This window comes from Dryobates pubescens, chromosome 15, assembly GCF_014839835.1.
Source record: "Dryobates pubescens isolate bDryPub1 chromosome 15, bDryPub1.pri, whole genome shotgun sequence".
NCBI lineage: Eukaryota > Metazoa > Chordata > Aves > Piciformes > Picidae > Dryobates > Dryobates pubescens.
In genome coordinates, this window is record NC_071626.1 from 25511533 (window position 1) to 25528653 (window position 17121).

General features: G+C 45.8%; 1 protein-coding gene across 1 annotated transcript in view; it reads right to left on the minus strand.

Annotated features, from left to right (window-relative positions):
• The window catches only part of CACNA1C (calcium voltage-gated channel subunit alpha1 C), a 669515-nt gene that overhangs the window by 594686 nt on the left and 57708 nt on the right, over positions 1 to 17121 (minus strand). The window contains exon 3 of the mRNA XM_054168007.1: positions 10483 to 10586. Coding sequence (XP_054023982.1) covers positions 10483 to 10586 — 104 coding nt within the window. The remainder of the gene's footprint in view (positions 1 to 10482; positions 10587 to 17121) is intronic.

The window sequence follows — 17121 nt, forward strand, 5'->3', positions numbered from 1 at the left end:
ACTCTTGCATCTGTCTGTGCAAAGGTTCCCTCCTCTGCAGCTTCTCCAAACCAGTCCAGCCCTTCTTGGATAGTTTAATTTTGCCTCAAAGGCACGTTTTTCTCCTTCAGGAAATCTGAAACCTAATTTTCCTCTAGGTCTGTATCTCTTAATCCTCTTCCTTTTACTCCATTATATACTGCATAATATAAATGTACTGGATATTGTAACAGCATTATATATAATTGATTATTTAATTCTGAAAGCCTATTATGCTGCTCTTCAATATCTCCCTGATTCAGGGAGGCACTCTGTTGCATCTTAATATGGAAGGCATTAATGAGGCTGAATCTCAAGCACTACATCTGTTACAACTATCCAGCCCTTTCTGTTATTAAGATCCTGCTTCCAGCTGCTGTTAATTGTGATTTTTACCAGTTCAGTGTTTCAGGCTGAGTATTCATGCACTATTTCAGACAAAACTGCTTTCAAATGTCCACTGCTTAATGCCACTTTCAAGAAAGACATTATCTGAACAACTCTTTACTGTGGTGATCACATTCTTTGCCACAAGGTCAGATGAGCTGCCAAATTCATGGGGGTTTTGTGTGTAGAATCACAGAAATGGGCTGGGTTGGAAGGGACCTCCAAAGCTCACCCAGTCCAACCCCCTCTGCACTCAGCAGGGACATCCTCCACTAGATCAGGCTGCCCAGAGCCCTGTCCAGCCTCACCTTCAATATCTCCAGGGATGGGGAACAAACCACCTCCCTGGGCAACCTGTGCCAGTGTTCCACTACCCTCATGGTGCAGAACTTCGTCCTGATATCCAATCTCAATCTGCTATCTGCTCTGCTCTAGTTTGAAGCCATTGCCCCTGGTCCTGTCCCTGCAGGTCTCTCTCCATCCTTCTTGTAGCCCTCTTCAGGTACTGGAAGGTTGCTATTAGGTCTCCCAGGAGCCTTCTCTTCTGCAGGCTGAACACCCCCAGCTCCCTCAGCCTGTCCTTGTAGCAGAGCTGCTCCAACCCCCTGATCAGTTTCATGGCCTCCTCTGGACCTGCTCCATCAGGTCCTTGTCCTTCCTGCACTGAGGGCTCCAGAGCTGGATGCAGTACTCCAGGTGAGGTCTCAGCAGAGCAAAGTGGCAGAATCACCTCTCTGGATCTCTGGCAACACAGCTTTGGATGCAGCCCAGGCTGCCCTTGGCCTTCTGCGCTGCAAGCTCACACTGCCTGCTCCTGCCCAGCTTCTCATCCATCAGCACCCTCAAGTTCTCTTCCTCAGGGCTGCTTTCTATCCCCTCCTCCCCCAGTTTGTACTGATAGTGAGGATTGTTCTGGCCCAGGTGCAGGACCCTGCACTGGCTCTGATTGAACCCCATGAGGTTCAACAAGGGCTGCATCTTTTGCTTTGCCTGCCTGCGTAAATTTGGCCAGACTGGCTTTAAAATCCTCCCTCTGCAGAGACTCCAGAGAGACTTGGTAAGACTTAACACCCAGACTGTCGTTACAAACACTGATCAGACATCTCACAGACCTCCAGGTACATGTCACATCCACTGAGCTGAGCAAGGGCTACAAGGATCCATGTAATAACTCTTCTTAACTGGTCTGAATCAAGCTGACATAAAGAACCTCTGAGTTGGGGCAACTCTCTCTGCACTTCTGCTTTCTGGTGTCCAGAGATCATTGCTAAGCACCTTGATTTCAAAAGCAAAAGGGCTAAGGCCAAACCAGGGATATGCTCAGGCTGCAAGGCCAATGTGCTGAGAATGGAGCTTGAAAGTAAGAAAGAAGCTGAAAGGAGCTCTGGGATTGCTTGGTTACAGAGTCCAGGTCTGGAAGCAGAAAGGAACTTTAGAATTTAGAAGAGAAGTAGTGAGGGAGCTGAAGCTGAGTGAGGACAGCACTGAGATCAATGGGAAAGCAGGGGAGTAACACATGAAACTCCTGTCAATGGGAGACTACACTGAGGAGGAAAAAGAGAAAGCCAAGGAGACAGGTCTGGTGGAAGCTGGACTAGAAGGAGAAAAAATACTTGCTGAAGCAAAGATTTAACAGGCAACAAAAAAATGGGGACAGCCACAAGAGATCTCAGCACAGATCAAGAGAAGGTAAACAACAAGCAGCGCAGACTGGAAGACAAAGGGACCACTGGTACAAAGAGAAGCAGAAGGCTGGGATTTGCTTGAGGCTCAAGAGCAAGCCCTGGGCAAGACAGAAAAGAGCTAATGGAATGGTAGAAAGGTAAGAAACTTCAAGTATGGACTGTAAGTAAACAACAAGAGCAGAAATGACAGAGCTCAGGAAGAGCTAGAGCTCAGATAACTGGAGCTGAGGGGGAGCAAGGTTCAGAAAAGGCATTCCTGAAACAAACAAACAAACAGAGCCAGGGAAAAGTCACAACCTTTTCTAAAGGTACAGAGAAGCCCTTGGAGTCTATTCTTCACCAGAGTCTGGAACAGAGCTCAGCATTCCTCTGTTGTGGGGGAAAAAAACCCCTCTGAATCCCTCTGCCCAGCTTTCCCAAACCTATCTTCACAGAGGAGAACCTCTTACCACTGCTGATTGATTACCCAGACAACTCAAGTGGCAGAGGTCTGACCAGGGAACCCAGCAGTTTGGCCCTGCTAGTATAGGTCCCAAACTCAGCTTTACCAGCTTGGTCTTCACAAAGCCTAGGTAATGACAGCACTATGTTAAAAGGAACATACAAAGACTGCAAATCTAAGCATCAAAAGTTCCTCTCCAATCAATCCAATGAACAGGGGCAAATTGTGACGATGCTGTGTGGAACTAAATTCTGTCCTGACCAATGCAAACAGCTGAGGCTCCCATCCTACTTCTTACCCTTCTTGTTCAGCTAGTGACCACTAGCATGGAATTTATTGCTACAGATTTTCATAGAATCATAGTATCAGTCAGGGTTGGAAGGGACCACAAGGATCATCTAGTTCCAACCCCCCTGCCATGGGCAGGGACACCCCACACTAGATCAGCCTGGCCAGAGCCTCAGCCAGCCTGGGCTTAAACACCTCCAGGGACGGGGCCCCAACCCATTCCAGGGCTTCTCCACTCTCATGGGGAAGAACTTCCTCCTCACCTCCAGCCTGAATCTCCCCACCTCCAGCTTCATTCCATTCCCCCTAGTCCTAGCACTCCCTGAGATCCTGAGCAGTCCCTCCCCAGCCTTCTTGTAGCCCCCTTCAGATACTGGAAGGCCACAATGAGGTCACCTCGGAGCCTTCTCTTCTCCAGACTGAACAGCCCCAACTCCTTCAGTCTGTCCTCTTTCCTTGACAGTCTGCTCTACAGCAATCCTTGTAATGGTCTGTTTGATGCAAGGCACTGAGTAACTACCTTCACTATGAGAGCAGTAACCAACCCACTCTGCAGCTGGGAAAATTGAGACAGCAATTCACCCAAGGCCAGAGAGTTTGCCAGCATCAAAACCAGCAGGCAAGTTTGAATGTCCTCCTCTCAGACTCAATGCATTTCTTCCACCCTGCATCTCACTACTGCCAGAGGCAGGGCTTCTGAGGACTTTGGGAGATGCTGAGTCTAAATCCCATCGTACTCAACTTCCTTGGCATTGCTCAACTCAGTGACTCACAATCTTTCTGAAGGAAGTCCTCAAGGAGTTTTGGGACAATCGCCTTTCTTTGTCTCTCCTCATCCTGGTTTTGATTCCTTTGCAACCTCTTCAGACCCTTTTTTTCCAGCTTCTGTCACCCCTCCCTTTTCAAATCCAGTAAGCTCCCCCAGCTGTAGCAGTGCTGACATGAGGCCCAAGCTAATAAACCTATGAGAGCTTATTAGCTTGGAACCCACTCTACCCTACCCTGCACCTCACTGCTAATGTTAGCACATCTCATTACTGTATTCAGCTGCCAGCTGGGAACTGTCACACAGGAGGCTGATAGCAACAGCACAAGAGAAGCAAGAGCTTTTCAAGCAGCATTTTTCCTTAGCCCTATCCAGAAAAGACATCTCTGCTTTTCCTGACCCCCTCACCTGCACTTTGCTAACACTTTCTGACCTTGCACCAGAGAAATGAAAGACAGTTCAAGATGCTGACTCCAGAATTCTCTGTTACAAAAAATGGAGTTTGTTATGTCAATATCTAGAAAGGAGATATATATATAGAGAGAGAGATGTGTAGCCATTCCCATACCTACTGTGTCAGTCTGCTGCAAATGCAAAAAGGTTAGAGACTTACTTGTTTTGTCCAGGAATCACCTTATCAGCTGGACACTGCCATAATTCCCCAGTTAATAAAGCAGGTGAACCTTCCTGAACAGCAAGCCCCCTTTCCATTCCTTCCACAGGCAGGCATTCCCACAACATTCACTGGCAAAAGCACTCAGAAGCAAGCTGAGATTCCAGTTTTCCTTTCAGAGGGTCCCATTTCAGCTATTACAGAATCACACAAAACACCTGTTTGGAAGAGACCTCCAAGCTCATCCAGTCCAACCTTCCACCCAGCACTGCAGGGGCAACACCGAACCATGTCCCTAAGCACCAGCTCCACACACTGCTTAAACACCTCCAGGGATGGTGGCTCCAGCACTGCCCTGGGCAGACCATTCCAGTGTCTGAGAACCCTCTCTGGGAAGAAATAGTTCCTAGCATCCAGCCTGAACCTCCCCTGGCAAAGCTTGGAACCATTCCCTCTGCTCATGTCTCTTGCCACCAAGGAGCAGAGGCTGCCCCCTCCTCAGCTGCAAATGAGACTGAAGGTGACATCCCACTCTAAGCTCACATATGAGCAAAAGAGGTCTTGTTTCAAATGTAACTGGTGTACAACAGGATTTCCTTCCTGTAAAGAGGACAAAGCAGGGAAAGCAAAGCTACCGAAACACCACAGGGAATCTTCTCCTGCTATTTATCCAAAGCATAAACAACTGAGTGAGCCCCATCCACAGAACATGCTGCAGGCTTTGGTCTGAACCTCGTCATGATATCACCATGCTGTGCCATTTGGAATTGCCAGGAAAGTGACAGAAACATTTTCCTTTCTCAGCTCCTACCTTAGGCACTCTATAGTCCTGAGCATACTGTAGCCCTGATCTGATGCACAATTGACAGGATAACAAGCAGAAAGCCCCTGTCTCACACCCTCTCAAGCAGGCTAACTTTAATTTCCCTCAAACTAGCTCCATCTTTTCCAGCTGTATGAAGAGAATGCATAACTCTTCTATGCACAGCACATGCATGAGCTTTTCTTACTGGGCATACGGGAAGGATCTGGAGGTGCTGGAAGGTGTCCAGAGAAGGGCCATGAGGGTGAGCAGAGGGCTGGAGCTGCTCTGCTCTGGAGACAGACTGAAAGAGTTAGGGTTGTGCAGGCTGGAGAAGAGAAGGCTCTGAGGAGACCTACTTGAGGCCTTCCAGTATCTGAAGGAGGCTACAAGAAAGCTGGGGAGGGACTTTTGAGGGTGTCAGAGAGGGATAGGACTGGGGGGAATGGAACAAAAATAGAAATGAGTAGGTTCAGATTGGATGTCAGGAAGAAGTTCTTCCCCATGAGGGTGGTGAGAGCCTGGCACAGGTTGCGCCCAGGGAGGTGGTGGAAGCCTCATCCCTGGAGGTGTTTGCAGCCAGGCTGGATGTGGCTGTGAGCAACCTGCTGTAGTGTGAGGTGTCCCTGGCCATGGCAGGGGTGATGGAAATGGATGATCCTTGAGGTGTCTTCCAACCCTGACAATTCTATGATTCTATGAAATTTAAGCAAAGTCTCAGCAGAGTTCCTTTATGCCAGAAAATTTGGCCCCCCAAACCACCTCCCTTTCACTTGTGCCAGTTCAAGAGCTCTGCAGTGAACACACTTGGAGCTGCCAATGATTGAAACTCCTGAAGACACATGCAGGCATTTCTTATTACTGCATTATGATATTCTGGGATGCTCCCTAAAGCCAGTGACAAAGACACTGCAGTGAGCATAAAATGAAAGGCACAAAATCTTCAGGTTTCAGTATAAATTGAAAGTGCTTCACAGGCCAAGTTACCCCTCCTAGACTCAATAAACATGGCTTGAGGATTGAAAGGCATAATAATGCCAATAATAATACCAATAACAATATTACTACTAACACCACCACACTGATAATACGAACACATCTACTTCTAGTAATACTAGTAATAAAATATTATGATTGTTATTCTTACTGCTGTTATTCCTATCACTAGAAGTCAGAATGCAGAACACCAGTCGGCACATCCGTGTGCTGTTTGGACTAAATAACACACAGCAGCTAATCACAATCCCTCACTAACACAAACAGGAAGGGGCAGTCTTCTGATTTCACTTCCATACTAATTACTGTGGCATCATAGAATGGTTTGGGTTAGAAGGACCCTCCAAGGGCCATCTATCAGCATTTAGCAGGGACATCCTCAGCTAGAGCAGCGTGCCTAGAGCCCTGTCGATCCTGATCTTCAGTATCTCCAGGGATGGGGCCTCAACCACCTCCCTGGGCAACCTGTTCCAGTGTTCCACCACTCTCACCGTGCAAAACCTGTTCCTTCCTTCCAGTCTAAATCTGCTCTTCTCTAATTTCAAACCACTGCCCTTCATCCTGTCACTACAGCCCTTTCTAAACAGTGCCTCTCCAGCCTTCTTGCAGCTCCTTCAGTTAGCAGAAGGCTGCTATTAGGACTCCCCAGAGCCTTCACACCAAAGAAATCTTGCACCTAAAGACAAGGCTTATTAAAATGAAGATCTGTCTGTAGCTTGCTGGTTTTGTACAGGCATGTGTACAAAAGGTGAGGCATGTGCCTCCTCAAGACCTGTGCAGAAGGCATACAGCAGTAAGCATGCCCTGCCTGACCAATGACTGATCATACCTCTGACATTCAAACCCAACAATTATTTATGGAAACATTCTTAAGCTATCACTTTTCTACTTGAACAAAGAGGAGAAGCTGCTCCATCACGGATTGAGTTGAACCTGCTGCTGTTCTCCACACCGTGCTGCAGTGATGCCAGCTTCGCAAATCAAACTGCTGGCTGGAGCAAAGTGTGATGGGGCTTGAAGATCAGATTGCAACATGGGAGGCCTCCTCTTCTGGCTGCTGCTTCTGGGTTCTGGGTACCTCGGGTGCTGGCTTTCTGCAGGCATGGTGGTGGAATGGGTGGGAGCCAGGTAGCTTCTGGGTTTGGTTTTCTATTTTATGCTGGGTTTTTTCCCCTCTGTATTTCACTGGGCTGCCTCTGCAAACAGGCTAAACTAAGGTCATCATCCATTGGATTAGTAGATTAATTAGATTATTAGCTAAGGTAATTAATGTTGTGATTATAGAATAGAATAGAATAGAATAGAACAGAATAGAATAGAATAGAATAGAACAGAACAGAATAGAACAGAATAGAATAGAATAGAATAGAACAGAATAGAACAGAATAGAATAGAATAGAATAGAATAGAACAGAATAGAATAGAACAGAACAGAACAGAACAGAATAGAATAGAATAGACCAGGTTGGAAGAGACCTTCAAGATCATCATGTCCAACCTATCATCCAACACCAAATATCTTATGTTACATTAAACTTTTCTCTCTTTATCTCAGCCCTGAGGTGTGTGTGTTACTTTCCCCTCATTTTTGTGTTAGGGGAGCAAGCAGGTTAGCCCTTGAGCTAAACCATCACACACACAGGTCAGAAGTCCTTTGTCTTCTCTCACCACTCTCTACTCCATGAGTTTGTTAATAATAACTGATTGTATTTTTACTTCACAGACCCCCAAAGAAAGTATTGTTTGAAAAGTTATAATGAAAGCTTGAAGAAGGCATCCTCTGAGCCTAAGGGAGAAGTGTCAGCTTATTGGAAAGTTTGTGTCACTTCCAGACTTTGCAAAGCAGCTACTATCCATCAGATGCTTTCTGTAGTTAGTTTCTTCATAGATGAGGGAGGTAGGGATGGCTCAGGAAACCAGGGGTGTGGGAGCTTCTGTGGGAGCTTTACCTCTAACTGAACTAAAACGCAAATTGGAACTGAATCGAGAGCTCTTGCACAGGTGAAACTGTCTTCTGGGCAGTTAGGAGGAGTCTGTACCCCTTTGGCCAGACACACACACCCCTGTGCAGGCTGTGAGCCTGTGTGCACACATTGCAGACACACACTCCTTTCCTCTGTCAGCCTGTAGACTTTGGAGCTCTAAGTTCCATGGCTCCAAAATACATCTGATTGCAAAATGCCTGCTTACAGGGAGGGCAAAAAACCACCTTAAGAGTAAAATCAGATAAATCAAGGGAGTACATGAGCTTTTACAGGAACTTATCACTAGCCTCAGCTTCCTTCTAGTCATTTTCATGTATGGTTTGGTGCTGTGAGAGCAAGGTCCAACTCTTCTGTAGTTCCTACAATCTGGAATAGCTTCCCTTTAACTCTGAGTTTCATCTAGTCTTTCATCCCATTCCAAGACACAACTACCACCTTTTTATTTTTCACTTCCACCCTTATCTCATCCATTTGCCTCCACTTCCCCTCCCTGTTATTCACTGATCACAACACACAACTCTTCACCGTTCTGCGTCAAGTTTCTGAATGCAGCATATGACATCTGCTCCAAGAGCGTGCGTCCCAGCAGGAGCATCCACGTGCTGAGAGAGATGAACATTACCCTGAGAAAGCAAGATAAACCACACCAAGGCCTACAAACACAACCAGGGACTGACAGAACATCACAGGACCAAAGGCTACTGAGTTCCAGTTTGGAATGAAATCCTGACTTCACAAACCCCATTTTCCATTTTTAATCACCTCTTCCATTAAGTCCCAAAGTGTTGCCATGCAGACTCCCCAATTTACTCTCCTCTCCCCTTGCCTCTGCCACACAGCTCCGTAGATGAATTAACAATGCCTCCTCATTCTCAAGGATATAACATTTTTTAATCTTCCTGAGATAATTCTTGCTTGTTGTCTTTTAAATCTTCCCCAAAAGCAAGGGGAAGGCAGTGACAGATGGACCAAGTGATGCAAAATACATCTTGGAGAAGAGAGGCAATTCAGCACACAAGGTACACGTGTTTTTTGCAAGCAGAACAGCTTACATAGACCTTATTAAATTAGGAAGATACTCCCAGCCTAGCATTAGCCAGCAGTCTCCTCACTAAAATGAGACAAACATCCACATCCAATTAAACTCAAGACAAATTAAGAGTTCCCTAGCCATCAACTCTGCTTCATTTTCCTCTTTCAACCGTGCAGCTCAACACGTGCAACGAAGCTGCTGTCTTTTCTAGCCAGCAGATGAACCTGCTTGGGGGGTTTTGGGTTGGGGGTTCTATATTCCTTTTTGCAAGGTACCACACTGAAGTGTTAGAAATGTACACAGCACAACTCACTGCTAAACAGCAAGTTAAGCTGGCAGTGAGACAACAGCAAAAGAGAAACATGGCTAACTGACAGATGCTGTCCGTACAGAGAATGGTTAAAGGTTAACAATCACTTCTCTCCTGCTGCTCCCATTTTTAAGCTTCTTTAAGAAGCCACAGTGTAAAAACACACTACAACTTTTTAGTTTGGTTGGGTTTTTGGTTGTTTCAAACACAGAAGTGCTGTTCCAGCAAAGTCTGATACAGCTTGGAGAGATATTGAATCCAATGACTGACTTCCAAGATCAGTTTTTAATGTCACTGTCTATCAGCCCTCCCAATTATCCCTACTTTGGAAGCTTGGCTTTTGCTGTCCTCCTCTAAAATTGCTTAGACCTTAGTAAATTTTCATCAGGAAGTGGTCTCCCAACTCTGAACCTCAGAGCACCAAGCTGTCATCGTGATCCAAGCAGACAAGCAGGAGATTCCTTCACACCTTTGAGAGGAAGAAGAATCCTTTCTGCTAACCAAGTGAATGGCCTTCCAGAGCTGGTCTGTGCTGTGCCCTTACTGAACAGAATTCCTTGCTGTGACTTCATGCTAGGCCAAAAGTAAGTATTCTCACTTTTCCTATGGACAGCTCTATCCCAAAGCATCAACATTAGCATCAGCAACAACAGAGGCACGAGCTCTACTCCCCCACCAAGAGGGAAGAAAACCGAAAAAGGACAGAAACAGCCCAAACCACCTCAACCAAACACTGTTCAAACAGTCCCCCCTGCGACAGGGGAGCTCGTGGATCACCTCAGGACAACATTCATCTCACAGGGGCATTTTGTAAGGCGAAACCCCAACCATACAATCCACGGCTCAAAGATGGCTTTGGCCAAACACCTGCAGTTTCCACCTCACCAACCCCTTCTGCAGCATGCAGAGGTTTGGTATCCAAAACATCACACACAGCAGCAGCAGCAGGCGCTCTGAAACACTGCTTTGTAAAGCCAGATCGACTGAAACAAGAGCTAGCCTCAAGAGAGGACACACCTCACTCAAAACCACTGTCCACCTCGGTGTATCCACCAAAGAAGAGAATGGAGCCACGCTGCCTCGCTGACAACAGTCTGTCCCATCACTTCCAAAGGATTTTCACCACAGGAAGAGGTAAAGAACCATCCAGGACTTACCAGATTGGAATTGGTGGCATTGGAATCATCTTCTGGAAAGGGGATATAGATAGCTAAGGCCACACAATTGGCAAAAATAGTCAGTAAAATAATTATTTCAAATGGTCTGAGGAATGGAGTTAAGGAAATCCACCCAGAACCTGCACAGACAAATTCAAAAGGACAAAAAAAAAAAAAAGAGAGAGAAATCATTTTAAAAAATAATAATTAAAAAAAAAAAAACCAAAACAACAAATCAGAAGAATTCTGCTTAAAGAAACATTCCAAGCCTCTTCAGTTCTGAAAAGAAACACATGCCTTTTTTTAAGTGCTTGTGGGAGCTCCCAGCCAAGAATCTTCCTAATATGTCAAAAGCAGTGCAGGCCAGTCGCGTGCCAGAGTAAACACCCATTGCTTGGAAGGGATTTTTTCCCCCCCTCCTGTATTTATTTAGCTTGCATTTCCCCCATTTTCCTTCAAGTGTGGCTGCACTATATTTAACAGCAGAAACTGTTCTAGAAGGGTTGGCATCTCTCCTCTTATGGTTAGCTTCCCTGGGTCCTGTCCCTTAGCATTTACAAACCCTGGGATCGTTTTTAAGAGCTGTTTGGGGATTGGGGGTTTTTTTGTTGCTGTTGTTGTGAGGGGTTTTCCCCCCCCTTCTTTTTTAAGCCTCTCTCATACAAGAGATACAAGAGATAGAAACAAGAGATACAAGAGATAGAATAGAATAGAATAGAATAGAATAGAATAGAATAGAATAGAATAGAATAGAATAGGAATAGAATAGAATAAAATAGAATAGAATAGAATAGAATAGAATAGAATAGAATAGGAATAGAGTAGAGTAGAGTAGAGTAGAGTAGAGTAGAGTAGAGTAGAGTAGAGTAGAGTAGAGTAGAGTAGAATAGAATAGAATAGAATAGAATAGAATAGAATAGAATAGAATAGAATAGAATAGAATAGAATAGAATAGAATAGACCAAGTTGGAAAAGACCTTTGAGATCATGGAGTCCAACCTATCACCCAACACCATCTGATCAACTAAACCATGGCACCCAGGGCCTCATCCAGGCTCTTCCTAAACACCTCCTGGGATGGGGATTCCACCACCTCCCCGGGCAGCACATTCCAATGGCCAATCTCTCTTTCTGGGAAGAACTTCTTCCTCACCTCCAGCCTAAACCTCCCCTGGCACAGCTTGAGACTGTGTCCTCTTGTTCTGGTGCTGCTTGCCTGGGAGAAGAGGCCAACCCCCACCTGGCTACAACCTCCCTTCAGGAAGTTGTAGAGAGCAAGAAGGTCTCCCCTGAGCCTCCTCTTCTCCAGGCTAAGCAACCCCAGCTCCCTCAGCCTCTCCTCACAGGGCTTGTGCTCCAAACCCCTCCCCAGCTCTGTTGCCCTCCTCTGGATATACTTCCATACAGTTGGAAGATATTGAAATGCTGACAAACTGTACTGAGGCAAAGAAGAGTCCGAGATGTGCTTACGCCGCACACCGCCAGGCGTTCCTTCTTTGGCTTAAGAATTACTTAAGGGAGGATTTCTTTTATTTGCATTTTGTTCAGCATCATAGGGAAAACAAATGTGCCTACACAGTATATTAAGGACATCAGGAAGCTAAGAATTCCTTATGACAGAGAAACCAGCAGCAATTCGGGGGCACTTCTCGACTCTCCTACTCCAGAGGGGATTGAAGAGCAGGATAGGACAAGGAGAATGTCAACCTGTGCCATAGGTTACAGCGGAGCAGGCATTTATCTGCCATGGGACTGGCTTTGCACTGTTGCCAAATGCCAGCACAGCAGCTGTAGTTTGGTCAGCTGTGGCAGTTTTAGGCCGATGCCTAGGAAAATCCCCTAGGAAATAGTAGAAATGTAAATAAATTATCACTGGATGGAAAAGGAAGATAATAATAAGGTCTAAATGATCCCATTGGCCTGATGAGTTAGTTGCATGAATTATTCTGTCTCATCTCTAGCTCTAGCTGATACTAGCTGGTGGCTGTGCTTGGCTTGCTGACCTTGGCTATGTTCTTTTGTTTTGGCTGAGTACTAACAAGCTACACTCTTTGCTTTCTCCTTTCTCTGTCTTTTCCTTGAATGGGGGGGGGTGTTTGGTTTTGTCCAGGGAAGCCTTTGTGCTGTTTATAAATTGTAAATGTGTATATCTACATACAGTACATATTCATTGCATTTCACATCTCTAGATTTTAGATTGCTTGCAAATGTAGCTTCATTTGCTTCCAAAACCTTCCCACCCAGTCTGGTGATTTATTTTGCATAGAATTACATAGAATAAACCAGGATGGAAGAGACCTTCAAGATCATCGTGTCCAACTCATCAACCAATCCAACACCACCTAAACAACTAAACCATGGCACCAAGCACCCCATCAAGTCTCCTCCTGAACACCTCCAGTGATGGTGACTCCACCACCTCCCCAGGCAGCCCATTCCAATGGGCAATCACTCTCTCTGTGTAGAACTTCTTCCTAACAGTCAAACTAAACCTCCCCTGGCGCAGCCTGAGAATGTGTCCTCTTGTTCTGGTGCTGGTCACCTGGGAGAAGAGACCAACCCCCACCTGGCTACAACCTCCCTTCAGGGAGTTGGAGAGAGCAATGAGGTCTGCCCTGAGCCTCCTCTTCTCCAGGCTAAGCAGCCCCAGCTCCCTCAGCCTCTCCTCACAGGGCTGTGCTCCAAGCCCCTCACCAACTTTGTTGCCCTTCTCTGGACTCGTTCCAGCAAGTCAACCTCCTTCCTAAACTGAGGAGCCCAGAACTGGACACAGGACTCAAGGTGTGGCCTAACCAGTGCAGTGTACAGGGGCAGAATGACCTCCCTGCTCCTGCTGGCCACACTGTTCCTGATGCAGGCCAGGATGCCCTTGGGCCTCCTGGCTGCCTGGGCACACTGCAGGCTCATGTTCAGCCTACCATCGACCAGCACCCCCAGGTCCCTCTCCACGTGGCAGCTCTCCAGCCACTCTGACCCCAGCCTGTGGCTCTGCATGGGGTTGCTGTGGCCAATGTGCAGAACCCGGCTCTTGGATGTGTTAACTGATGCAGGGGGGGCTGCAGTTCCTCACCCATCATCACATCAGCAGATGACTGCTGTCAAGAAAGTTTTAGCAGGAAAGAACTGGGGGTGAGGATATGCAGCAACCTGAACTGTAAGAGACACAAAACCCCAGCGGACTACTGCGCTGTGGCAGTTTAAGGCTATGCCTTCAAAATTTTTCACAGATCCTGAGGAGAAAAGTAGTAAAATGTAAACAAATCACTATTGGGTGTAAAAAGGAAAATAAAGGTAATTCTGAACAACCCCATTGGAAGAGATAAGGAACTTAAACTGGTTGTATTAAACCAATCTTTTTTTCTCTTCTCACTTCTCGGCTCTGGGAGAGTTACCAACTTGCTCCTGCTTGACCTTGGCTGTGCTGCCTTTGTGGCATTAACTTCTCTGCTTCTGTCTCTTCTCCCTTTTGTACAGGAGGGCCAAGGGGAGGCAGGGAAGGGCTTTAACCAGGGGAGGTCCTTGTGCTGTTTATCAATTGTAAACACCTGCAAACACTGTAACTCCTGGGTATTTTGTACATATGCCTTGCATTCTATTGCAGATTTAAGTGTTGCTTGTGAATACAGCTTTCATTTGCTTCCACCTGAGCTGGTCTGGCAGATTTAATGTTGGGGGGGAAATTTCAACCCACCACATGTGATTAGACCTGTGAGCCACAGGAGGTATAAGATAATGTGGAGGAAGAAGAGCAGGGCAGGGCAGGCAGATTACATGTCAGATCAACAGGGCTTCTTAGATACCTGTATCTATAGAGACTGTATACATTGGGTTTACTGCATAAAGACATGAACTTCTATACCTATATACTACAGAGACTGTGTACATAGGGTTTACTGCATAAAGACATGAACTTCTATACCTATATACTATAGAGACTGTGTACATAGGGTTTACTGCATAAAGACATGAACTTCTATACCTATATACTACAGAGACTGTGTACATAGGGTTTACTGCATAAAGACATGAACTTCTGTACCTATATACTATAGAGACTGTGTACATAGGGTTTACTGCATAAAGACATGAACTTCTATACCTATATACTATAGAGACTGTATACATTGGGTTTACTGCATAAAGACATGAACTTCTATACCTATATACTACAGAGACTGTGTACATAGGGCTTACTGCATAAAGACATGAACTTCTGTACCTATATACTATAGAGACTGTGTACATAGGGTTTACTGCATAAAGACATGAACTTCTATACCTATATACTATAGAGACTGTGTACATAGGGTTTACTGCATAAAGACATGAACTTCTGTACCTATATACTATAGAGACTGTGTACATAGGGTTTACTGCATAAAGACATGAACTTCTATACCTATATACTACAGAGACTGTGTACATAGGGTTTACTGCATAAAGACATGAACTTCTGTACCTATATACTATAGAGACTGTGTACATAGGGTTTACTGCATAAAGACATGAACTTCTGTACCTATATACTATAGAGACTGTATACATTGGGTTTACTGCATAAAGACATGAACTTCTATACCTATATACTACAGAGACTGTGTACATAGGGTTTACTGCATAAAGACATGAACTTCTGTACCTATATACTATAGAGACTGTGTACATAGGGTTTACTGCATAAAGACATGAACTTCTATACCTATATACTACAGAGACTGTGTACATAGGGTTTACTGCATAAAGACATGAACTTCTATACCTATATACTATAGAGACTGTGTACATAGGGTTTACTGCATAAAGACATGAACTTCTGTACCTATATACTATAGAGACTGTGTACATAGGGTTTACTGCATAAAGACATGAACTTCTATACCTATATACTATAGAGACTGTGTACATGGGGTTTACTGCATAAAGACATGAACTTCCATTGGCTTTCCTTCCCCTCAGGTTTGTTTTTCCCCTATTTTGGGGGTTTTTACAGGATTATTATCTATTGACTTGCCACTGTTAGTGCACATTTCCTTTCTACCTTTTGTTCTCTTTTTGCAGTGTAAAACTAAAATGTTATCAAATCCACAAAGCCACTGCACACACAGAAGAAAGCTAAGCACACAGCTAACTCTCTGCAAAATAAGGGAATTGCTTCATTTTGCTGCTTCTTAGATGCAATTGCAACTGCAGGCTGTGAATGCTATAAAGTTTGGGCAAGCAACACCACAGAAGCACCAGTTGGTATTCTTTTAGTATCTATCACACTTAGACTGCAGTGGTTTTCATTGATGATCTGGATGAGGGGGTTGAGTCAGTCATCAGCAAGTTTGCAGATGACACCAAGTTGGGAACAGATGTTAGTCAGTTAGAGGGCAGAAAGGCTCTGCAGAGGGACCTTGACCGACTGGACTGATGGGCAGAGTCCAATGGGATGGCATTTAATAAGTCTAAGTGCCGGGTGCTGCACTTTGGCCACAGCAACCCCATGCAGAGCTACAGGCTGGGGTCAGAGTGGCTGAGAGCTGCCTAACAGAGAGGGACCTGGGGGTGCTGATTGACACCCGCCTAAACATGAGCCAGCAGTGTGCCCAGGTGGCCAAGAAGGCCAATGGCATCCTGGCCTGTATTAGGAATAGTGGGGCCAGCAGGAGCAGGGAGGTCATTGTGCCCCTGTACTCTGCATTGGTTAGGCCACACCTTGAGTACTGTGTCCAGTTCTGGGCTCCTCAGTTTAGGAAGGACATCGAGACACTTGAACGTGTCCAGAGAAGGGCAACAAGGCTGGGGAGAGGCCTTGAGCACAAGCCCTATGAGGAGAGGCTGAGGGAGCTGGGATTGTTTAGCCTGGAGAAGAGAAGGATCAGAGGCGACCTCATTGCCCTCTACAACTACCTGAAGGGTGGTTGTAGACAGGAGGGGGTTGGTCTCTTCTCCCAGGCAACCAGCACCAGAACAAGGGGACACAGTCTCAAGTTGTGTCAGGGGAGGTTTAGACTCGAGGTGAGGAGAAAGTTCTTCACTGAGCGAGTCGTTCGTCATTGGGATGTGCTGCCCAGGGAGGTGGTGGAGTCGCCGTCCCTGGAGGTGTTCAAGGGGAGATTGGACGTGGCGCTTGGTGCCATGGTCTAGTTGTGAGGTCTGTTGGAACAGGTTGGACTCGATGATCCTTGGGGTCTCTTCCAACCTTAGTTACTGTGATACTGTGATACTGTGATACTATTCGAAGCCTTTCTCAGTGTTTTTTGGTGCTTAGCAAAAACAAACAAACCAACCAACCCCCACAAACAATGAAAAAAACCCCCAACTGAACTAGGAGGCAGGGGGGCAGGTGGAACTAGATGGTCCTTGGGGTCCCTTCCAGCCCTGACAGTTCTGTGGGGATAAAACTAAACCTCACCACCCTCTTTGGTATTATCAGTTGTCATTTAAGGGTCCCATGTTTATAAACACTAAATGAGAGGTTCTGATGGGGGAAAAAACAACCCACTTCCATCAACTCACTTAAACCCACACAATACCCAAAACTGCAGCCATCAGCATCTCTGGATTGCTGTAATTGCACGGTTTGTCTCCCTCCTGATCTTAGCAGGGCTGTATCCTGTTCTACAACACATCATTCAGTGCTGATCTTATTCATTT